Source organism: Mustelus asterias, unplaced genomic scaffold (assembly GCF_964213995.1).
Source record: "Mustelus asterias unplaced genomic scaffold, sMusAst1.hap1.1 HAP1_SCAFFOLD_2223, whole genome shotgun sequence".
Classification (NCBI taxonomy): domain Eukaryota; kingdom Metazoa; phylum Chordata; class Chondrichthyes; order Carcharhiniformes; family Triakidae; genus Mustelus; species Mustelus asterias.
Genome location: NW_027592168.1, coordinates 323 through 25,000, shown reverse-complemented (window position 1 = coordinate 25,000; position 24,678 = coordinate 323). Strand labels below are relative to the sequence as shown.

The 24,678-nt window shown below is 50.8% G+C and overlaps 1 protein-coding gene across 1 annotated transcript; it reads right to left on the bottom strand.

Annotated features, from left to right (window-relative positions):
• Positions 1 to 7,964: 7,964 nt before the first annotated feature.
• Positions 7,965 to 20,872, bottom strand: LOC144489474 (NADPH oxidase activator 1-like). Its single transcript, XM_078207336.1, has 3 exons — positions 20,771 to 20,872; positions 16,650 to 16,773; positions 7,965 to 8,298 (listed from the first exon to the last, which is right to left on the bottom strand). Exons 1-3 carry the CDS (start codon positions 20,843 to 20,845, stop codon positions 8,183 to 8,185), a joined length of 315 nt encoding a protein of 104 aa, XP_078063462.1. The 5' UTR covers positions 20,846 to 20,872; the 3' UTR covers positions 7,965 to 8,182.
• Positions 20,873 to 24,678: the final 3,806 nt, after the last annotated feature.

The window sequence follows — 24,678 nt, the reverse complement described above, 5'->3', positions numbered from 1 at the left end:
GGTAACCTCCTCGAAAAACTCTAATAGATTGGTCAAACATGACCTACCATGCACAAAGCCATGTTGACTCTCCCTAATAAGTCCCTGTCTATCCAAATATTTGTAGATCCTATCCCTTATCACACCTTCCAATAACTTGCCCACCACCGACGTCAAACTTACTGACCTATAATTTTATCCCTCACTATCCTTTTGCTCCTAACATACCTATAGAAGCTCTTTGGATTTTCCTTCACTCTGGCTGCCAAAGCAACCTCATGTCTTCTTTTAGCCCTCCTGATTTCCCTCTTAAGTAGCTTCTTGCACTTTTTATACTCCTTGAGCATCTGATCTGTTCCTTGCTGCCTGTACATTTCATACAACTCTCTCTTCCTCTTAATCAGTGTTACAATCTCCCTCGAGAACCAAGGTTCCTTATTCCTATTTACTTTACCTTTAATCCTGACAGGAACATACAAACTCTGCACTCTCAAAATTTCTCCTTTGAAGGCCTCCCACTTTCCATTTACATCCTTACCAGAGAACAGCCTGTGCCAATCCACACTTCCCAGATCCCTTCTCATTTCATCAAATTTGGCCTTTTTCCAGTTCAGAACTTCAACCCGAGGACCAGATCTATCCTTATGCACGATCAGGTTGAAACTAATGGCATTATGATCACTGGATCCAAAGTGTTCCCTCACACTCACATCCATCACCTGCCCTAACTCATTTCCCAATAGGAGATCCAATATCGCATCCTCTCTTGCTGGCACCTCTATATACTGATGTCGAAAATTCTCCTGAACACATTTTACAAACTCTACCCTGTCTAAACCTTTAACAGTATGCGAGTCCCAATCTATATGTGGAAAATTAAAATCCCCTACTATCACAACTTTGTGTTTCTTGCAGTTGTCAGCTATCTCTCCGCTGATTTGCTCCTCCAATTCTCGCTGAATGTTGGGTGGTCTATAAGACAACCCCATTAACGTGGTCATACCTTTCCTGCTTCTCAGCTCCACCCATAGGACCTCTGTAGACAAGCTCCCTAATCTATCCTGCCTGAGTACCGCTGTAACATTTTCCCTGACCAACAATGCCACCCCCCCCCCTTTATCCCTCTGCCTCTATCCCACCTGAAACATTGGAACCCTGGAACATTAAGCTGCCAGTCCTGCCCCTCCTGTAGCCAAGTTTCACTAATGGCTATAATGTCATATTTCCATGTGTCTATCCACGCCTTCAGCTCATCTGCCTTCCCCGCAATACTCCTGGCATTGAAATAGACACACCTCAAAAGATTATTTCCACCACACTCAACCCTTCCATTTGTGATTTTGCTTGAACTAACCTGTCTTTTTATCCCTGCTCCACTATCTGCTCTGGCACTCTGGTTCCAATCCCCCTGCAAATCTAGTTTAAATGCTGCCCAATAACACTAGCAAATCTCCCTGCAAGTATATTGGTCCCCTTGTAGTTTAGGTGTAACCCGTCTCTCTTGTACAGGTCCCACCTGCCCCAGAAGAGGTCCCAATGATCCAAGAATTGGAAACCCTGCACCAGTTCCTCAGCCACGTGTTCATCCACCCAAGCATCCTACTCCAGCCCTCACTGGCATGTGGCTCAGGTAGCAACCCTGAGATTACTACCCTCGGGGTCCTGCTTTTTAACTTCCTTCCAAGCTCTTTGTACTCACTCTTTAGGACCTCCTCACTCTTCCTTCCTCCATCATTTGTTTTTTTTTTGTTTTTGAATGTATTTCTTATCAATAAAAAATTTGGTGTGGCGCAAGCAAATTTTTGTTCCGCAAGTATGGCCCAGAGTTTGGGAACCACTGCATTAGACCATTATCAGCACGGAGTCTAATTTGTAATATCACCCACACTCTACATAAACCAGGAAGAACAGGCCAGATTGAATCAGTTCAAATATACCAAAGACAAGAGTGGATATTGACTGTAATGGATGAACTTCAAAGCACTTTGTGAAGATTTTGAGCAATAAAACACCACTATCAGCCTAATACCGAACATAGAGTACAGCAGAGCATGTTTAGCAGCTGCTTATCAAATTTTCATTCAACTGAAACAAAGTGCTGAGACCATTGATGACAATATCCGAAATATAAAGGATAAATATAAATTCATTCCACGCTTGTTCAGACTGTTTAATTTCTTACTTCACAAACACGGCCTTCCCACCACTGGCAAATCCCTGTATGGACAGCGGGAAGGGGCTGGCGCATGTGCACTCGGAGATCCGGCCGCTGTTTTCCCACTCGCCGAATGGGCAGAGTACAATCAGGTGCCGTGGACGGGGTGTGACGTCACACCCCTCTCCCCAGCCGTGTGCAGAAGCCGTTTAACGGTCGCGCCACGTGAGGCGAGTCGCTGTATGGCGTCACTGAGTGGGCAGGACCTCATTCTATGGTGCAGTCAGGTGAACACAGCCAATAGGAACTCGCTCCAGCAGAATACTGAGCAGCCAATAAACAAAGGTCAAAGAAAATAACAGCACAGGAACAGGCCCTTGGGCCCTCCAAGTCTGCACCGATCATGCTGCCTGACTGAATTGAAACCCCCTACCCTACCAGGAACCATATCCCTCTATTCCCATCCTATTCATGTATTTGTCAAGACCCCTCTTAAAAGTCACGACCTTATCTGCTTCCACTACCTTCCCGGCACCCCCCCCCCCCCCCCGCAGCGAGTTCCAGGCACCCACGACTCTCTGTGTAGAAAACGTGCCTCATACATTTGCTTTAAACCTTGCCCCTCGCACCTTAAACCTGTGCCCCCTAGTAATTCCACCCTGGGAAAAAGCTTCTGACTATCCATTCTGTCCATGCCCCTCATAATCTTATCGACTTCAATCAGGTCGCCCCTCAACCTCCGTCATTCCAGTGAGAACAAACTAAGTTTCTCCAACCTCTCCTCAGAGCTAATGCCCTCCATACCAGGCAACATCCTGGTAAATCTTTTCTGTACCCTCTCCAAAGCCTCCACATCCTTCTGGTGGTGTGGTGACCAGAATTGAACACTATATTCCAAGTGATGCCTAACTAAGGTTCTCAAGCTGCAACATGACTTGCCAATTTTTAAACTCAATGCCCCGGCTGATGAAGGCAAGCATGCCATATGCCTTCTTGACTACCTGTACACCCTTTGCCTATCAATACTCTTAAGGGTCCTTCCAATCTGTATTAGACCTTCCAAAATGCATTACCTCACACTTGTCTGGATTAAACTCCATCTGCCAAGTCTCCAACCGATCTATATCCTGCTGTATCCTCTGATGGTCCTCATCGCTATCCGCAAATCCACCAATCTTTGTGTCGTCCGCAAACTTACTAATCAAGGTGGTTGAGGCAGACACGCTAGGATCGTTTAAGACTTATCTGGATAGCCACATGAACAGACTGGGAATTGAGGGATACAAACGGATGGTCTAGTTAGGAACACATGACCAGTGCAGGCTTGGAGGACTGAAGGGCCTGTTCCTGTGCTGTATTGTTCGTTGTACTTTAATCAAACCAGTTACATTTTCCTCCAAATCATTTATATATATTACAAACAACAAAGGTCCCAGCACTGATCCCTGAGGAACGCCACTTGTCACAGCCCTCCATTCAGAAATGCACCCTTCCACTCCTATCTTTTTTGACCGAGCCAGTTTTGTAACCACCTTGCCAGCTCACCTCTGATCCCATGCGACATCACCTTTGCACCAGTCTGCCATGAGGGACCTTGTCAAAGGCCTTACTGAAGTCCATGTAGACAACATCCACTGCCCTACCCTCATCAATCATCTGTGTCACTTCCTCGAAAAACTCAATCAAGTTCGTGAGTCACGACCTCCCCTTCACAAAACCATGTTGCCTCTTGCTAAAACGTCCACTTATTTCCAAGTGAGAATAAATCCTGTCTCGAAGAATCCTCTCCAATAATTTCCCTTCCACTGATGTAAGGCTCACCAACCTGTAATTACCTGGATTATCCTTGCTACCCTTCTTGAACAAGGAACATTAGCTATTCATTGTCAGTACTCACACAGGAAAAAGACAATGTTGTCGAAGAGAATACTGAGATACAGGCTATTAGACTAGACGGGATTGAGGTTCATAAGGAGGTGGTGTTAGCAATTCTGGAAAGTGTGAAAATAGATAAGTCCCCTGGGCCGGATGGGATTTATCCGAGGATTCTCTGGGAAGCTAGGGAAGAGATTGCAAAGCCTATGGTTTTGATCTTTGTCTACAGGAATAGTGCCAGAAGACTGGAGGATAGCAAATGTTGTCCCCTTGTTCAAGAAGGGGAGTAGAGACAACCCTGGTAATTATAGACCAGTGAGCCTTACTGTTGTTGTGGGCAAAGTTTTGGATAGGATTATAAGAGATAGGATTTATAATAATCTAGAAAGGAACAATTTGATTAGGGATAGTCAATACGGTTTTGTGAAAGGTAGGTCGTGCTTCACAAACCTTATTGAGTTCTTTGAGGTGACCAAAGAGGTGGAGGAGGATAAAACAGTTGATGTGGTGTATATGGATTTCAGTAAAGTGTTTGGTAAGATTTCCATGGTAGGCTATTGCAGAAAATACGGACACATGGGATTGAGGGTGATTTTGCGGTTTGGATCAGAAATTGGCTAGCTGTAAGAAGACAGAGGGTGGTGGTTAACAGGAAATGTTCATCCTGGAGTTCAGTTACTCGTGGTGTACCGCAAGGATCTGTTTTGGGGCCACTGCTGTTTGTCATTTTTATAAATGACCTGGATGAGGGCATAGAAGGCTGGGTTAGTAAATTTGTGGATGACACTAAAGTCGGTTGAGTTGTGGACAATGTGGAAGGATGTTGCAGGTTACAGAGGGACATAGATAAGCTGCAGAGCTGGACTGAGAGGTGGCAAATGCAGCTTAATGCGGAAAAGTGTGAGGTGATTCACTTTGGAAGGAGTAACAAGAATACAGAGTACTGGGCTAATGGTAAGATACTTGGTAGTGTGGATGAACAGAGGGATCTGGGTGTCCATGTGCATAGATCCCTGAAAGTTGGCACCCAGGTTGATAGTGTTGTTAAGAAGGCGTACAGTGTGTTAGCTTTTATTGGTAGAGGGAATGAGTTTCGGAGCCATGATGTCATGTTGCAGCTGTACAAAACTCTGGTGCGGCCGTACTTGAAGTATTGCGTACAGTTCTGGTCATCGCATTATAGAAAGGATGTGGAAGCATTGGAAAGGGTGCAGAGGAGATTTACCAGGATGTTGCCTGGTATGGTGGAAAGGTATTATGAGGAAAGGCTGAGTGACTTGAGGCTGTTTTCGTTAGAGAGAAGAAGGTTAAGAGGTGACTTAATAGAGGCATACAAGATGATCAGAGGATTAGATAGAGTGGACAGTGAGAGCCTTTTTCCTCGGATGGTGATGGCTAGCACAAGGGGACATAGCTTTAAATTGAGGGGTGATAGATATAGGACAGATGTCAGAGAGTAGTAACGGCGTGGAATGCCCTGCCTGCGACAGTAGTGAACTCATCAACATTAAGGGCATTTAAAGGGTAATTGGATAAACATATGGATGATATTGGAATAGTGTAGGTTAGGTGGGCTTTAGATTGGTTTCACAGGTCGGCGGAACATCGAGGGCCGAAGGGCCTGTACTGCGCTGTAATGTTCTATGTTCTATATTCTCCAATCCTTTGGGATCTCCCCTGTAGCAAGTGCGGATAAAGATTTCTCTCAAAGCCCTTGCCTCTCTCTGTATTCTGGGGTATATACCATCAGGCCCTAGAGACTTGTCTACATTAATTTTCCTCAAGAACTCCAATATCTTCTCCTTTTTGATCTCAACAGGACTCAAACTATCTACACATCCTTTCCCAGACTCATCATCCACCAAGTCCTTCTCTTTGGTGAATACTGATGCAAAGTACTCATTTAATACCGCGCCCATTTTCTCTGGTTCCATGCATAGATTTCCTCCCTTGTCCTTGAGTGGGCCAACCCTTTCCCTGGCTACCCTCTTGCTCTTTATATATGTATAAAAAGCATTGGGATTTTCCTTAATCCTGCTGGCCAATGTTTTTTCATTACCCTTTTAGCCCTCCTTACTACTTGCTTAATGCACAATATGGGTCCACTGGGGCAGATCGTAATGACTGTAAGAAACATGGTATTGTGGGACTTCTTACTGTGCCCTCCCCAGTTCAACAGATTGTGAAGTAGCAGCAACTTACTGTGAATTTGCTGCCATTGGGGACACTCCCAGCTAGCAAGAAGTGGCAAGTTCCTATTGGCTGTGTTCACCTGACGGACACAGCCAATAGGAACTTGCCACTTCTTGCTGGCTGGGAGTGTCCCCAATGGCAGCAAATTAGTCTTTGCTGTGTTAAACCTGTAGAAAGAATTTTTTTGTCTATGGGAAGTTTTATTTGATTGGAACATTTTAGATATATTTGCTAAGTGTTATACATTATCGTGTTTATCTTTGCAATTGATAAAAAGTTTTTGTGAATTTTCTTACCATACATGTTAACTATATTCTCAAATAATCTTTGTTTGATATAAGCTCCCTCGTGGGTCAGTTGAATCATACAGGAGGTGGAACATATCATGCTTATCCTAACCAAATTCAAATTGCAAAACTTACGATCCAGGCATGCTTCAGAAAACACTTTGGAGTTTCTGACCTGAATTATAACACGATATTAAGAGCAGGTTGAAAAGTATTAACCATCAGAGTGAAAACATCACTTCTATAAAAGCAATTTGCTATGTAAAATTTAGAGTTAAATGACAATCTGAAACTTTAATTGGAAATTGTTGATTATCAAATGAGGTTTCCAATAGCTCCATTTTAGTCCCTGCACAAACCATGACTGACACTGTCAAATAAATCTAACAAATCAGCAAAGATGGTGTTTTAATGCAACTAAAATTTTGTGCTTTCTAAATGAGGATCTCTAACATAAACCCAAGGAGACACTCCGGGTACAAACTGGAACACTGAGAGTGAACATTAATCTAATAAATGAGAAGGTTAAGATTTTCCAGCTGGTTGATCGATATGCTGAGCTAACGGTTATTTCTACTGTTCGAGATCGGACTCTTGTAGGACATGAACTGCTGGCAAGAGGCCGAGACCATGAAGAATGGAGAGAGAAACATCTCCGGAAAGAACTGGAAAAAATCCAAACTCATCAATTGTTCCAAAGCACCTTTTCCCACAGGGGCAGGTTGTTGCAGGAGATTCCTCCACAAATCCCTTTCTGAATCCAAATCAGCAGTGAAAAGAGTCCCAGGAATTGGGAAAACAACAGTGGTACAAAAGATTGTTTATGACTGGGCCACTGGGAAAATATACCCGCACTTGCAGTTTAAAATTACGGGATTTGAACACTATTAACTGTCGAATAAAGCTGAGGAATCTGATACTGGATCAGTATCCTTATTTTGGGAATATTCTGGGAAAGCTCTGGAAGACCTAGAGGGATTGCTGTTTAATTTGATGGTTTGGATGAATTCAAGGACATTATTGATTTTTCTTACAATCGGAGAAATACAGAACCTCAGTCCATGTGCACAGATCCCAAATGCTGGTTTGAAGTGTCTGACATTGTGTACAGTTCAATATAGCACAAGCTCTCCAGGATGCTAGTGACCAGCCGCCCCACTGCATTACACTTATTGGAAAAGGATATACGGGGGCAGGGGAGTGGGTTGCGGGGGGGGGGGGGGGGGAGGTGGTGTCCCAGCGTGAGACCCTGCTTCTGTCCAGGCAGAGATTGAGGTGAGGGAGGGTGTGCCAATGTGGGACCCTGCTCCTCCAGGCGGAGATTGAGGTGGGGGAGGGGTGTCCCAGCGTGAGACCCTACCCCTGTCCAGATGGAGATTGAGATGGGGGAGGGGTGTCCCAGAGTGAGACCCTGCTCCTGTCCAGATAGTGAATCATTCATGCTACATTTAAAATGGATTAATGGAGACAAATGCAAATTTTCAGTAGCTCTTTAATCTCAGTGAGAAAGTAGAATAATTTCCCTGTCGCCGCCGGCCTTTCCCCGCCCCCGCCCCACCCCACCCCCTCCAGGAGATAACCGACACTCACTCTCTCCTCCTGAGAAAGAAGCTCCATAATGCTGAGCTCAGGTACCAGCCCACCAAACCAGCCTCCAGTCTCCTCTTCTCCCTTTGGTCTCCACATTGTTACTTCAGAGCCGAGCGAAGTCCTTGGAGTCTGCCAATACTGAACTCTTGGGGCTGACAAAACATCGGGGGAAGATGCCAATATTCCCATTTGAATGTCCTTCCAACCACTCCTCATTCACTGCGAATAAACAGATTCCAATAAGGTAACTGCAGAATAGAGGAAGATATAAAAAAGAGGACAGCAAGAGAGAGGGGCCAAGAGGGGGGGGCGGGGCGGCGGGAGGGGGCCGAGGGGGGGGGGGGGCAGGGCGGCGGGAGGGTGCCGAGAGAGGGGGGGCAGGGCGGCGGGAGGGGGCCGAGGGGGGGGGGGGGCAGGGCGGCGGGAGGGGGCCGAGACGGGGGGGGGTTGCGGGAGGAGGCTGAGGGGGGGGGGCCAGAAGGGGCCGAGAGGGGCGGCGGGAGGGGTGGCGGGAGAGGGCTGAGAGTGGGGGCGGGTTGGCGGGAGGGGGCCCAAGAGGGGGGGCGGGGTGGCTGGAGGGGGCTTGGGGGGGGGGTGGGGTGGCGGGAGGGGGGGCCGGAGGGGGCCGAGAGGGGCAGCGGGAGGGGGCGGAGAAGGGGGGCAGGGCACAGGGAGGGGGCCATGACAGGGGATGGAGGGACTGGATGGGGCGGAGAGGTGGTGCGGGGCAGCGGGAGGGGGCTTGGGGGGGGGGGGGTCGGTGGAAGGGGGACGGGGCGGCGGGAGGGGGTGGATGGGCTGTGGGAGGGGGCCGAGGGGGGGTGGGGCGGTGGGAGGGGGCCGAGGGGGGGTGGGGCGGTGGGAGGGGGCAGAGAGGTGAAGGCGGGGAGGTGGGGCAGGGGGAGAGGGCCTCGGGGGGGGGGGGGGGGGGGAGAGGGGGTGGGTGGCTGGAGGGGACCAAGGCATGGCGACAGGGCGGCGTGAGGGAGTGGGGCGGCGGGAGGGAGCGGGGCGGCGGGAGGGAGCGGGGCGGACGGACAGGGCGGGGCAGTGGGGCGGCGGGAGGGAGCGGGGCGGCGGGAGGGAGTGGGGCGGATGGACAGGACGGGGCAGTGGGGCGGCGGGAGGGAGCGGGGCGGCGGGAGGGAGCGGGGTGGCGGGAGGGAGCGGGGCGGACGGACCGGAGCGGGGCGGCGGGAGGGAGCGGGGCGGCGGGAGGGAGCGGGGCGGCGGGAGGGAGCGGGGCGGCGGGAGGGAGCGGGGCGGCGGGAGGGAGCGGGGCGGCGGGAGGGAGCGGGGCGGCGGGAGGGAGCGGGGCGGCGGGAGGGAGCGGGGCGGCGGGAGGGAGCGGGGCGGCGGGAGGGAGCGGGGCGGCGGGAGGGAGCGGGGCGGCGGGAGGGAGCGGGGCGGCGGGAGGGAGCGGGGCGGCGGGAGGGAGCGGGGCGGCGGGAGGGAGCGGGGCGGCGGGAGGGAGCGGGGCGGCGGGAGGGAGCGGGGCGGCGGGAGGGAGCGGGGCGGACGGACAGGGTGGGGCAGCGGGAGGGAGCGGGGCGGCGGGAGGGAGCGAGAGAAAGAGAGTGGTGCGGCGGGAGGGAGCGGGAGAGATTGAGCGGGGCGGCGGGAGAGAGAGAGTGGAGCAGCGGGAGAGAGAGAGAGCGGGGTGGAGGGAGAGAGAGAGAGCGGGGGGCAGGAGGGAGCAGGAGAGAGAGACAGCGGGGCGGCAGGAGGGAGCGGGAAAGAGAGAGCGGGGGGCCGGAGGGAGCGGGTGAGAGAGAGTGGGGTGACGGGAGAGAGAGAGCGGGACGGCGGGAGAGAGAGAGAGCGGGGCGGCGGGAGAGAGAGAGAGCAGGGCGACAGGAGAGAGAGAGAGAGCGGGACGACGGGAGAGAGAGAGCGGGGTGGCGGGAGAGAGAGAGTGGGGTGGCGGGAGAGAGAGAGTGGGGTGGCGGGAGAGAGAGAGAGCGGGGCGGCGGGAGAGAGAGCGGGGCGGCGGGAGAGAGAGAGAGAGCGGGGCGACGGGAGAGAGAGAGCAGGGTGGCGGGAGAGAGAGAGAGCAGGGCGGTGGGAGAGAGAGCAGGGTGACGGGAGAGAGAGAGAGCAGGGCGACGGGAGAGATAGAGAGTGGGGCGGCGGGAGGGAGCGGGAAAGAGAGGGCGGGGGGTAGGAGGGAGCAGGAGAGACAGCGGGGCGGCAGGAGGGAGCAGGATAGAGAGGGAGCGGGGGGCTGGAGGGAGCGGGGGGCTGGAGGGAGCGGGAGAGAGTGTAGCGACAGGAGAGAGAGAGTGGGGCGGCGGGAGAGAGAGAGCGGGGAGACGGGAGAGAGAGCAGGGTGACGAGAGAGTGAGAGCGGGGCGGCGAGAGAGAGAGAGCGGGGCGACAGGAGAGAGAGCAGGGCGACGGGAGAGATAGAGAGCGGGGCGACGGGGGAGAGAGAGAGCGGGGCGACAGGAGAGAGAGAGGGCAGGGCGACAGGAGAGAGAGGGCGGGGTGGCGAGAGAGAGCAGGGCGACGGGAGAGATAGAGAGCGGGGCGACGGGGGAGAGAGAGAGCGGGGTGGCGGGAGAGAGAGCGGGGCGGCGGGAGAGAGAGAGCGGGGTGGCGGGAGAGAGAGAGCGGGGTGGCGGGAGAGAGAGAGCGGGGTGGCGGGAGAGAGAGAGATCGGGGCGGCGGGAGAGAGAGCGGGGTGGCGGGAGAGAGAGAGCGGGGTGGCGGGAGAGAGAGAGATCGGGGCGGCGGGAGGGAGAGCGGGGTGGCGGGAGAGAGAGAGCGGGGTGGCGGGAGAGAGAGAGATCGGGGCGGCGGGAGAGAGAGCGGGGTGGCGGGAGAGAGAGAGCGGGGTGGCGGGAGAGAGAGAGATCGGGGCGGCGGGAGAGAGAGCGGGGTGGCGGGAGAGAGAGAGCGGGGTGGCGGGAGAGAGAGAGATCGGGGCGGCGGGAGAGAGCGCGGGGCGGCGGGAGACAGAGAGAGAGCGGGGCGACGGGAGAGAGAGCGGGGTGGCGGGAGAGAGAGAGAGCAGGGCGGCGGGAGAGAGAGCAGGGTGACGGGAGAGAGAGAGAGCAGGGCGACGGGAGAGATAGAGAGTGGGGCGGCAGGAGGGAGCGGGAAAGAGAGGGCGGGGGCAGGAGGGAGCAGGAGAGACAGCGGGGCGGCAGGAGGGAGCAGGAGAGAGAGAGCGGGGGGCTGGAGGGAGCGGGAGAGAGAGAGTGGAGCGACAGGAGAGAGAGAGCGGGGCGGCGGGAGAGAGAGAGCGGGGAGACGGGAGAGAGAACAGGGTGACGAGAGAGTGAGAGCGGGGCGGCGAGAGAGAGAGAGAGCGGGGCGACAGGAAAGAGAGAGAGCAGGGCGACAGGAGAGTGAGAGCGGGGTGGCGAGAGAGAGAGAGAGCAGGGCGACGGGAGAGATAGAGAGCGGGGCGACGGGAGAGAGAGAGCAGGGCGACGGGTGAGAGAGAGAGCAGGGCGACGGGAGAGAGAGAGAGCAGGGCGACGGGAGAGAGAGAGAGCGGGGCGGCAGGAGGGAGTGGGAGAGAGCGGGAGAGGGCGAGCGGGGCGGCAGAAGTGAGCGAGAGAGAGCGGGCGAGGGAGAGCGGGGTGGCAGGCAGGAGAGGGAGAGCAGGGCGGCGGGAGGGAGTGGGAGAGGGAGAGCGGGGTGGCAGGCAGGAGAGGGAGAGCAGGGCGGCGGGAGGGAATGGGAGAGGGAGAGCGGGGCGGCGGGAGGGAGTGGGAGAGGGAGAGCGGGGCGGCGGGAGGGAGAGGGAGAGTGGGGCGGCGGGAGGCAGCGGGAGAGAGGGGCGCGGCGACCGTGAGAGAGAGAGTGGGGGGGGGGGGGGGAGGTGGGCAGGGAGGGGGGGGGTAGGGAGAGAGGGAGAGCAGGGAGAGAGGGGGGTGCAGGAGGGAGAGAGAGGGAGGCAGGGAGGGAGGGGGGCAGGGAGAGAGGGAGGGGGGCAGGGAGAGAGGGAGGGGGCAGGGAGGGAGGGCAGGGAGGGAGGAGGGGCAGGGAGGGATGGGTCGGGCAGGGAGGGATGGGTGGGGCAGGGAGGGATGGGTGGGGCATGGAGGGATGGGGGGGGCAAGGAGGGATGGGGGGGCAAGGAGGGAGGCAAGGAGGGCAAGAGAGGAGGGGGCGGGGAAGGAGAGAGGGGGGCAGGGAAGGGGAGAGGGGGCAGGGAGGGAGGGACAGGAAGGGAGGGAGAGGGGGCAGGGAGGGAGGGGGCAGGGAGGGAGCGGGGTAGGGAGGGAGGCAGAGAGGGCGGAGGGAGGCAGAGAGGGGGGGCAGGGAGGGAGAGAGAGAGAGAGAGGGGCAGGGAGAGAGAGGGAGAACATAAGAACTAGGAGCAGGAGTAGGTCATCTGGCCCTTCGAGCCTGCCCCGCCATTCAACAAGATCATGGCTGATCTGAAACGAATCAGTTCCACTTACCCGCCTGCTCCCCATATCCCCTAATTCCCTTATCGATCAGAAAACTATCTACCCGTGATTTAAACATATTCAACGAGGAAGCCTCCACCACTTCAATGGGCAGAGAATTCCAGGGATTCACTACCCTCTGAGAGAAGAAGTTCCCCCTCAACTCTGTTCTGAACCGGCCCCCCCTTATTTTGAGGCTGTGCCCTCTCGTTCTGGTTTCCCTTCTAAGTGGAAAGAATCTCTCCACCTCTACCCTATCCAGCCCCTTCATTATCTTATCTGTCTCTATAAGATCATCCCTCATCCTTCTAAACTCCAACGAGTACAGACCCAATCTGTTTAATCTCTCCTCATAAGCTACACCCCTGATCTCCGGTATCAACCTGGTGAACCTTCTCTGCACTCCCTCCAAGGCCAATATATCCTTTCGCAAATAAGGGGACCAAAATTGCACACAGTACTCCAGTTGCGGCCTCACCAGTACCTTGTACAGTTGCAGCAAGTCCTCCCTGCTTTTATATTCTATCCCCCTCGCGATAAAGGCCAACATTCCATTCGCCTTCTTGATCACCTGCTGCACCTGCAGACTGAGTTTTTGCGATTCGTGCACAAGGACCCCCAGGTCCCTCTGCACAGTCGCACGATGTAATTTTTCTCCATTTAAATAATATCCCAATTTACTATTATTTCTTCCAAAGTGGATAACCACACATTTGCTAACGTTATATTTCATCTGCCAGATCCTCACCCACTCGCTCAGCCTATCCAAATCTCTCTGCAGACTTTCCACGTCCTCCACGCAATTCGCTTTCCCACTCACCTTCGTGTCATCAGCAAACTTGAATACCCTACATTCAGTCCCCTCCTCCAGATCATCTATGTAAATGGTAAACAGTTGAGGCCCCAGCACCGATCCCTGCGGCACGCCACTGGTCACCAACTGCCAACCAGAAAAGCACCCATTTATCCCAACTCTCTGCTTCCTGTTAGATAGCCAATCCCCAATCCACGCCAACACCTTACCCCTAACTCCGTGTACCCCAATCTTCTGCAGCAACCTTTTGTGAGGCACCTTATCGAACGCCTTCTGGAAATCTAAAAACACCACATCCACCGGTTCCCCTCTGTCAACCGCACTAGTGACATCTTCATAAAAGTCCAGTAGATTCGTCAAACACGACTTTCCCTTCATGAATCCATGCTGCGTCTGCTTGATCGAACCATTCTTATTCAGGTGCTCTGTTATTTCCTCTTTAATAATGGACTCTAGCATCTTCCCAACTACGGACGTTAAGCTAACCGGCCTGTAGTTACTCACCTTTTGTCTACTTCCTTTTTTAAACAGCGGCGTAACAGTAGCTGTTTTCCAGTCAGCCGGCACTACCCCAGAGTCCAGCGAATTTTGATAAATTACTACTAACGCATCTGCTATTACCTCAGCCATTTCTTTCAGTACCCTGGGATGCATTCCATCCGGGCCCGGGGACTTGTCTACCTTCAGTCCTATTAGTCTACCAAGCACCACCTCCTTAGTAACAGTAATTGTATTAAGGACCTCCCCTCCCACCAACTCTCGATCTCTAATATTCGGCAAACTATTTGTGTCTTCCACCGTGAAGACCGACACAAAGAACTTATTTAAAGTCTCAGCCATTTCCTCGTTTTCCACTATTAAATCCCCCCTCTCATCTTCCAAGGGTCCAACATTCACTCTAGCCACCCTATTCCTTTTTATATACTTGTAAAAACTTTTACTATCATTTTTTATATTTTGAGCTAGTTTAGTTTCATAATCTATCTTTCCTTTCTTAATCGCTTTCTTAGTCGTTCTTTGTTTTTCTTTAAAGCTTTCCCAATCCACTAATTCTCCACTATTTTTGGCCACTCTGTACGCATCTGATTTTATTTTAATACTCTCCTTTATTTCCTTCGTTATCCACGTCCGGTTATCCTTTTTCTTACAGTCCTTCTTTATCACCGGAATATATTTTTGCTGAGTACTTAAAAAAATTTCCTTAAAAATCCTCCACTGTTCCACAGCTGTCCTACCTACCAGTCCATTCGCCCAGTCTACATTAGGCAGCGAGTGGTGGAGAGAGAGACAAACAGACAGTGGGGTGGCACAGTAGCACAGTGGTTTGCACTGCTGCTTCACAGCTCCAGGGACCTGGGTTCGATTCCCGGCTTGGGTCACTGTCTGTCTGCACATTCTCCTCGTGTCTGCGTGGGTTTCCTCCGGGTGCCCCGGTTTCCTCCCACAGTCCAAAGATGTGCAGGTTAGGTTGATTGGCCATGCTAAAATTGCCCCTTGGTGTCCTGAGATGCATTTCCCCTTGTGGGACAGTCATAGAGTGAATACAAGCAGGCTTTTTCCGCTGAGGCTAGGGGAGAAAAAACCCAGAGGGCATGGGTTAAGGGTGAAAGGAGAAAAGTTTAAAGGGAATATTAGGGGGCGCTTCTTCACGCAGAGAGTGGTGGGAGTGTGGAATGCGCTGCCGGATAAAATGGTAAATGCGGGGTCACTTTTAACATTTAAGAAAAACTTGGACGGGTTCATGGATGAGAGGGGTGTGGAGGGATATGGTCCAAGTGCAGGTCTGTGGGACTAGGCAAAAAATGGTTCGGCACAGACAAGAAGGGCCAAAAGGCCTATTTCTGAGCTGTAATTTTCTATGGTTCTATGGTTCGAGATACAAAGTGAGAGCAGTTAGGTTCAAAATGGAGATGAGGAGAAACTACTTGTGAATCCATGGAACTCTCTGCCCTAGAGCTGAGTGGAGGCAGAATCAATCAACAGATTCAAGAAAGAGAAAGTGAGGGAGAGACAGTGAGAGATAAAAGGCTATGAGGAGCAGGCAGGAAAGTGGATTTGAGAACAGGATAAGATCAGCCATGCTCGTGTTAAATGGCGGCGTAAGCTCAAAGGGCTGAATTTCCCATTCCCGCTCCTAATTTCTATGTTCCTATACACAGAAATGAGGATAGGCTGAGGGAGCTCGGTCCTTTCTCCTTGGAGAAACGTAGGATGAGAGGAGACCTTATAAGATATATAAGATGTTGAGAGGCATAGATCGGGTGGACTCTGAGGCTTTTTCCCAGGGTGGAAATGGCTGCTACGAGAGGACACAGGTTTAAGGTGCTGGTGGGTGGGTACAGGGGAAATGTTAGGGGGAAGTTTTTCACGCAGAGGGTGGTGGGCGAGTGGAATCGGCTGCCGTCAGTGGTGGTGGAGGCAAACTCAATAGGGTCTTTTAAGAGACTCCTGGATGAGTACATGGGACTTAATAGGATGGAGGGTTATAGGTAGGCCTAAAAGGTAGGGATATGTTCGGCACAACTTGTAGGGCAGAAGGGCCTGTTTTGTGCTGTAGTTTTCTATGTTTCTATGAAATAGAGAAAGTGAGAGAGAAAAAGAGAGGGAGCCCAAGAGACACAGAGGGAGCGATGGAGGGAGAGGGAGAAAGAGTGGCAGAGAGAGACACAGAGACAGAAAGAGAGAGAGAGAGAGCGAGATGGAGAGATGCAGAGAGAGAGGAGAGGGGGAAAAGGGAAAGAGAGAGGGAGAGAAGGAAAGAAAGAGAGAAGGAGAGACAGAGTGAAAGAGACAGAGGGAGAGGGAAACGAGACCGAGGGAGAGACAGAGCGAGGGAGAAAGAGAAAAAAAGGGAGAGACAGAGCGAGAGAGACAGGGAGGGATACCAAGAGAGAGACAGGCAGAGAGAGTGTTACAGGGAGTGAGAAGGGAGAGAGAGAGAGAGAGACGGAGAGAGTGATGGAAAGCGATTTTAAGAGAGATGGAGGGAGAGTCAGTGAGAGACATAGAGAGACGGAGAGAGTGATGGAAAGCGATTTTAAGAGAGATGGAGGGAGAGTCAGTGAGAGACATGGGCAGAGAAATATGGAGAGAGAAAGACAGAGGGAGGGAAATATACAGATGGAGAGACAGAGAAAGAGAGAGACAAAGAGATAGAAGTGCAGAGAGAGATTGTGGCAGACAGATAGATAGAAATACAGAACGATAGAGAGAGGCAGAGAGAATGAGATGGAGAGGTAGAGGGGCAGAGAGAGAGAGAGATATGGAGGAAGGCAGAGACAGAGCAGCATGGACAGCTGGGTGTTGGTGGTGTGGTCAGTGAGTTAGATTCAGATGGAATACGATCTTACCTTCAGACAGTACATCAATGATGTCACCCTCATTGAACTCCATGTCCTCAACACCATGGCCAGTATAGTCATACAGAGCTAGCGTTTGGTACAGCACCTGACGACCTGACAGGGAATCTTTGACCTTTTAAAAAAAAAACACAGGTTCTGGAAAAAACACCAACTGTGCTTGTAAACACGTGTGTGCATGTAAACATGTGCATGTCTAAACACGTGTGTGTGCATACAGCAGTGGGCATGTGCAAACAGCAGTGTGTGTGTGTGGGTGTGTGTGTATATACAGCAGTGTGCATGCATACAGAGGTGTGTGCGCATAAATAGCAGAGTATAAATACACGAGTGTGTGTATATACAACAGCATATATATACAGCAACATGTGCGAATACAGCAGTGCAGGCGCACACAGCAGCGGGCGCACACGCACAGCGGCAGGCACGTGCACAGCGGCAGGCATGTGCACATACAGCAGAGTGCGTGCATACGACTGTGTGTGTGTGTATACAGCAGCGGGTATGTGTGTATACAGCAGCAGGTGTGTGTGTTTACAGCAGTGTGTGTACAGACAGCAGGGTGTCCATGTATGCAGCAGTGTGTGTGTGTATGTATATATATATATATATATATATACACACAGCAGTGTGTGTGTGTATACAGCACTGTGTGTGTATTTTTTTATTCATTTGTGGGACATGGGTGCACTGGCTGGCCAGCATTTAATGCCTATCCCAAGTTGCCCTTGAGAAAGTGATGGCGAGCTGTCTTCTTGAATCGCTGCAGTTCACATGCTGTGGGTTGACCCACAATGCCATTAGGGAGGGAATTCCAGGATTTTGACCCTGTGACTGCGAAGGAACGGCGATATATTTCCAAGTCAGGATGCCAAGTGGCTTGGAGGGGAACTTGCAGGTGGTGGCGTTCCCATTTTCTGTTGCCCTTGTCCTTCTAGTTGGAAGTGGTCGTGGGTTTGGAAGGTGCTGTCTAAGGATCTTGTAGTTAGTACAGACTGCTGCTACTGAGCGTCGGTGGTGCAGGGAATGGATGTTTGTGGATGTGGTGCCAATCAAACGGGCTGCTTTGTTCTGGATGGTGTCAAGCTTCTTGATTATTGTTGGAACTGCATTCATCCAGGCAAGTGGGGAGTATACCATCACACTCCGACTTGTGCCTTGTAGGTGGTGGACATGCTTTGGGGAGTCAGGAGGTGAGTTACTCGCCACAGTATTCCTAGCCTCTGACCTGCTCTTGTAGCCAGTATGTGGCGAGTCCAGTTGAGTTTCTGGTCAATGGTAACCCCATGGATGTTGACAGTGGGGGATTCAGTGATGGTAACACCATTAAGTGTCATAGGACAGTGGTTAGTGTCTCTTATTGGTGATGGTCATTGCCTGGGCATTTGTGTGACGTGAATGTTACTTGTCACTTGTCAGCCCAAGCCTGGATATTGTGCAGAGCTTGTTGCATTTGAACATGGACTGCTTCAGTATCTGAGGAATCACAAATGGTGCTGAACGTTGTGCAACCATGGGCGAACATCCGCACTTCTAACCTTATGATGGAGTGAAGGTCATTGACGAAGCAGCTGAAAATGGTTGGGCCCAGGACATTACCCTGAGGGACTCCTGCAGAGATGTCCTGAAGCTGCTCCACAACCACAACCATCCTATGTGTCATGTATAACTCCAACCAGCGGAAAGTTTGCCCCCTGATACCGATTGATTCCAGTTTGGCTAGGGCTCCTTGATGCCACACTCAGTCGAATGTGGCCTTGATGCCAAGGCTGCCACTCTGACCTCACCTCTGGAATTCAGCTCTTTTGTTCACATTTGAATGAAGGCTGTAATGAGGTCAGGAGCTGAGTGACTCTGGTGAAACCCAAACTGGGCGTCACTGAGCAGTCATTACTGAGCAGGTGCTGCTAGGTAGCACTGTTGATGACCCCTTCTATCACTTTACTGATGTTTGAGAGTAGACTGATGGGGCGGTAATTGGCCAGGTTGGGTTTGTCCTTTTTGTCTACAGGACATAACTGGCTAATTTTCTACGTCGGGTAGATGCCAGTGTTGTAACTGTACTGGAAGAGGTTGGCTAGGGGAATGGCAAGTTCTGGAGTAAGAAGTCTCACAACACCAGGTTCAAGTCCAACAGGTTTATTTGGCAGCACTAGCTTTCGGAGCCCCAAGCCCCTTCTTTAGGTGAGTGAGGACTCGTGTTCACAAACAGGGCATATAAAGACACAAAATCAATTTACAAGATAATGGTTGAAATGCGAGACTTTACAGGTAATCAAGGTTTAAAGGTACAGACAATGTGAGTGGAGAGAGGGTTAAGCACAGGTTAAAGAGATGTGTATTGTCTCTGGAGCGGAGAAACTACGACATCTTCTCCGGAGCCTTCAACATGTCATTGATGAAGACGAACATCTTGCCAAGGCCAGCCCCACACCCCCACTTCTTGCCTTCAAACAACCACACAACCTCAAACAGACCATTGTCCGCAGCAAACTACCCAGCCTTCAGGAGAACAGTGACCACGACGCCACACAACCCTGCCACAGCAACCTCTGCAAGATGTGCCGGATCATCGACACGGATGCCATCATCTCACGTGAGAATACCATCCACCAGGTACACACTCTTGCAACTCGGCCAACGTTGTCGACCTGATACACTGCAGGAAAGGATGTCCCAAGGCATGGTACATTGGTGAGACCATGCAGACACTATGACAACGAATGAATGAACACCGTTCAATATTCACCAGGCAGGAGTGTTCCCTTCCAATCGGGGAACACTCCAGCAGTTACGGGCATTCAGCCTCTGATCTTCAGGTAAGCGTTCTCCAAGGCGGCCTTCACGACACACGACAGCGCAGAGTCGCTGAGCAGAGACTGATAGCCAAGTTCCACACACATGAGGACGGCCTCAACCGGAATCTGGGTTCATGTCACACTATCTGTCACCCCCACGACTTGCCTGGGCTTGCAAAATCTCACTAACTGTCCTGGCTGGAGACAATACACATCTCTTTAACCTGTGCTTAACCCTCTCTCCACTCACATTGTCTGTACCTTTAAGCCTTGATTACCTGTAAAGACTCGTATTCCACCCATTATCTTGTCAATTGAGTTTGTGTCTTTATATGCCCTGTTTGTGAACACGAGTCCTCACTCACCTGAAGGAGGGGCTTGGGGCTCCGAAAGCTAGTGTTGCCAAATAAACCTGTTGAACTTTAACCTGGTGTTGTGAGACTTCTTACTGTGCTTACCCCAGTCCAACGCCGGCATCTCCACATCAAGTTCTGGAGCACAAATCTCCAGTACTTTTGCTGGAATATTGTCAGGACCCGTTGCTTTTGCAGTATCCAGTGCCTTCAGCCATTTCTTGAAGTCACGTTGAGTAAATCAAATAGGCTGGAGACTGGTATGTGTGATGCTGGGGACCACTGGAGGAGGCTGAGATGGATCATCCACTTCTGGCTGAAGATTGCTGCAAATCCTTCAGCCTTATCTTATGCACTGATGTGCTGGGCTTCTCCATCATTGAGGATGGGGATATTTGTGGAACCTTCTCCTCCAGTGAGTTGCTGGATTGTCCACCACCATTCATGGCTGGGTGTGGCGGGACTGCAGAGCTTAGATCTGATCCATTAGTTGTGGGATCGCTTTGCTTTGTCTATGACTTGCAACAGCAATGCTATTTGGCATGAACATTGTCCTGTTTGTATGCAGCAGTGTGTGGGCACGTGCAGCAGTGGGTGTGTGGGTGCGTGCAGCAGTGGGTGAGTGCATACAGGGTGGGCACGTGTGGCAGTGGGTGAGCGCCCACGCACCCACTGCCGCACGCGCCCACACACTGCTGTATACAAACAGGACAACTTTCATGCCAAACAGCATTGCTGTTGCAAGTCATAGACAAAGCAAAGTGATCCCACAATTAATGGATCAGATCTAAGCTCTGCAGTCCTGCCATACAAAATATACAGCAGTGTATATTTTGCATTGTGTGTACTGCAGTGTGCATACAGCAGTGAGTGTACTGTCCTTGAAATGCTAAACGCAGATGAGATTTTGTCTGCTGGCTGCAAATGAACATTTGTTTCTCACTGAGCTCCTCATTATTACCTTGCACCAGAGAGTGAGGCGCCTGTCAACAATCTGGTCCCACACCCTCTCAAGATCTTCATCTCCTCTGATCATCACCAAATCCTGTTTCTCTTTGTTTTTATAACTGCAAAGTAATATGAGGGGGTTACAGCAGATTAACAATGGAGGGGGGGAGACTGAGATTCACAGAGGGAAGAACAAGGGAGATGTGATGGTTTAAAGGAGATTAACTCGGGAAAGGAAAGTCAGATAAACATTGGGTGGAGGAATGAGGGTGAGCAAATTGGGGATTTGAGGTCTTTAGAGACTTAGTAACACAGGGAGGGCAAGATCTATAGAAAGTGAATTCACAGGGGGTGCAAAGTCTATAGAGAGTAACACCGGGTGCCATGGAATCATACAGTGCAGAAGAGGCTCTTTGGCTCATCTAGTTTGCACCGATGTGCGAGAAATGTTATGATGTGCCAAATGCTTAAGGTATTTTTCAAAGGCTGTGAGGCGACCCACCTCTACCACCCTCCCAGGCAGCACATTCCAGACTGTCACCACCCTCTGAGTAAAAAGATCTTTTCTCACCTCCTGCCCCTCACCTTAGCCACACTAAATTCTCCCTCAGTGGACCTGAACAGGCGCAACTAGGGGATTTTCGCAGTAACTTCATCGCAGTGTTAATTGAAGCCTACTTATGACACTAATAATAAATAAACTTTAATATGAGTATTTTATGATAAATAAAGTCCCATATGCCTTTTTCACTGCCCTACTAACATGCCCTTCTGTCTTCAAAGATCTATGGACCAGCACACCAAGGTCCTTTTGTTCCACAGAACTTCCTAGTGTCATTCCATTCGTTGAATACTTAATTGTCAAATTATTCCTTCCAATTCCATCTGCCAGTGATCTGCCCATTTGACCATTCTGTCTATATCTTCTTCTATCTCAAGACACTCCGCCTCAATGTTAACCACCTGGTCAATCTTTGTGTCATCCACAAACTTTCTAATCCTACCCCCCACAAAGTCATCAATGTCATTTATATAAATGATGAATAATAGGGGGCCCAACACAGATCCCTGTGGTATGCTATTGGACACTAACTTCCAGTCACTAAAGCAGCCTGCAGTCATCACCATCTGTCTCCTACAACTGAGCCAATTTTGAATCCACTATCAAATTACCCTGTACCCATGTGCCTTCTTTATCAGTCTCCCATGTTAAAAGCTTTGCTGAAATCCATATAAACTACATCAACTGCACTACCCTCATCTGCACACCTGGTCACCTCCTCAAAAATGTCAATCAAATTTATGAGGCATGATCTCCATCTGATGAAGACATGCAGACTATCATTGATCTCCCCCGCCCCCCCACCCTTCCCTCTCTCCCTCTTCCCGCCCCCCCCCCCCTCCCCACCACCCTTCCCTTTCCCCACCCACTTTTAAGAACAAAGAACAATACGCACAGGAACAGGCCCTTCGGCCCTCCAAGCCTGCGCTGCTCATGTGCCCAACTAGACCATTCGTTTGTATCTCTCTATTCCCAGTCTGTTCATGTGGCTATCTAGATAAGTCTTAAACGATCCCAGCGTGTCCGCCTCAATCACCTTGCTTGGGAGTGCATTCCAGGCCCCCACCACCCTCTGTGTAAAATACATCCCCCTGACATCTGTGTTGAACCTTGCCCCCCTCACCTTGAACCTGTGACCCCTTGTGTTCATCACCTCCGACCTGGGAAAAAGCTTCCCACTGTTCACCCTATCTATGCCCTTCATCATTTTATACACCTCTATTAGGTCACCCCTCATCCTCCGTCTTTCCAGGGAGAACATCCCCAGTTTACCCAATCTCTCCTCATAGCTAAGACCCTCCATAGCAGGCAACATCCTGGTAAACCTTTTCTGTACTCTCTCCAAAGCCTCCACGTCCTTCTGGTAGTGTGGCGACCAGACCTGGACGCAGTATTCCAAATGTGGCTTAACCAACGTTCTATACAGCCGCAACATCATATGCCAACTTTTATATTCTATGCTCTGTCCCATAAAGGCAAGCATGCCATATGCCTTCTTCACCACCCTCTCCACCACCCTCTCCATCTGTGCTGCCACCTTTAAGGATCTGTGGACTTGTACACCCAGGTCCCTCTGTGTGTCTATACTCCTGATGGTTCTGCCATTTATTGTATAGCTCCCCCTTACATTAGATCTACCGAAATGCATCACTTCGCATTTATCTGGATTAAATTCCATCTGCCATTTCTCCGCCCAATGTTCCAGCCTATCTATATCCTGCTGTATTCTCTGACAATGTTCATCACTATCCGCAACTCCAGCAATCTTTGTGTCGTCCGCAAACTTACTGATCACACCAGCTACATCTTCCTCCAAATCATTTATATATATCACAAACAGCAGAGGTCCCAGTACAGAGCCCTACGGAACACCACTAGTCACAGACCTCCAACTGGAAAAAGACCCCTCCACTGTTACCCTCTGTCTTCTATGGCCAAGTCATAGCTAGCTAGCTCCACCCATCTAGCTAGCTCACCTTTTATCCCCTGAGATTTAACCTTTTGCATCAGTCTGCCATGAGGGACCTTGTCAAACGCTTTACTAAAATCCATATCGACGACATCCACGGCCCTTCCCTCATCAATCGTTTTTGTCACCTCCTCAAAAAACTCAACCAAATTTGTGAGGCATGGCCTCCCTCGTACAAAACCATGCTGTCTATCGCTAATGAGATTATTCAGTTCTAAATGCGCATATATCCTATCTCTAAGAATCTTCTCCAAAAATTTCCCTACAATGGACGTCAAGCTCACCGGCCTATAATTACCCAGGTTATCCTTGCTACCCTTCTTAAATAACGGGATCACATTTGCTATCCTCCAATCCTCTGGGACCTCACCTGTGAACACAATAAGAAGTTTAACAACACCAGGTTAAAGTCCAACAGGTTTATTTGGTAGAAAAAGCCACAAGCTTTCGGAGCTTTAAGCCCCTTCTTCAGGTGACTTTCAGCTACTTTCTCTGTATTCACCCACTCACCTGAAGAAGGGGCTTAAGGCTCCGAAAGCTTGTGGCTTTTGCTACCAAATAAACCTGTTGGATTTTAACCTGGTGTTGTTAAACTTCTTACTGTGTTTACCCCAATCCAACGCTGGCATCTCCACATCATGACCTCACCTGTGTCCAGCGAAGAGACAAAGATTTCTGTTACAGGCCCAGCAATTTCATCTCTTGCCTCCCTGAGGAGTCTAGGATAGATGCCATCCGGCCCTGGGGATTTGTCTGTCTTAATGTTTCCTAAAAAACCTAACACTTCCTCCCTTGTAATTGAGATTTTTTTCTGACAGGTCAACACATCTCTCTGAGACGCTACCAGTCAACATGTCCTTCTCCTTTGTGAATACTGATGCAAAGTATTTGTTTAGGATCTTCCCTACTTCCTTTGGTTCGAAGCATAATTCCCCTCCTTTGTCCCTGAGAGGTCCGATTCTTTCCCTAACAACCCTCTTGTTCCTAACGTATGTATAAAATGCCTTAGGATTCTCCTTAATCCTGTCTGCCAAGGACATTTTGTGACCCCTTTTTGCCCTTCTAACTCCCTGTTTGAGTTCTTTTCTACTTTCTCTGTATTCCTCCAGTGCTCCATCTGTTTTTAGCTGCCTGGACCTCTTTTTTCTTTTTGATTAGACCCACAACTTCACTGGTTATCCACAGCTCTCGAATCCTACCTTTCCTATCCTTCCTCTTTACAGGCACATGCCTGTCCTGCAGTCCTATCAACTGCTCCTTAAAAGACTCCCACATGCCAGATGTTATTTCCTCTCGAACAGCCTCTCCCAATCAACAGCCACCAAATCCTGCCTAATCCGGCTGTAGTTAGCCTTCCCCCAATTCAGCACCTTACCCATAGGACAACACT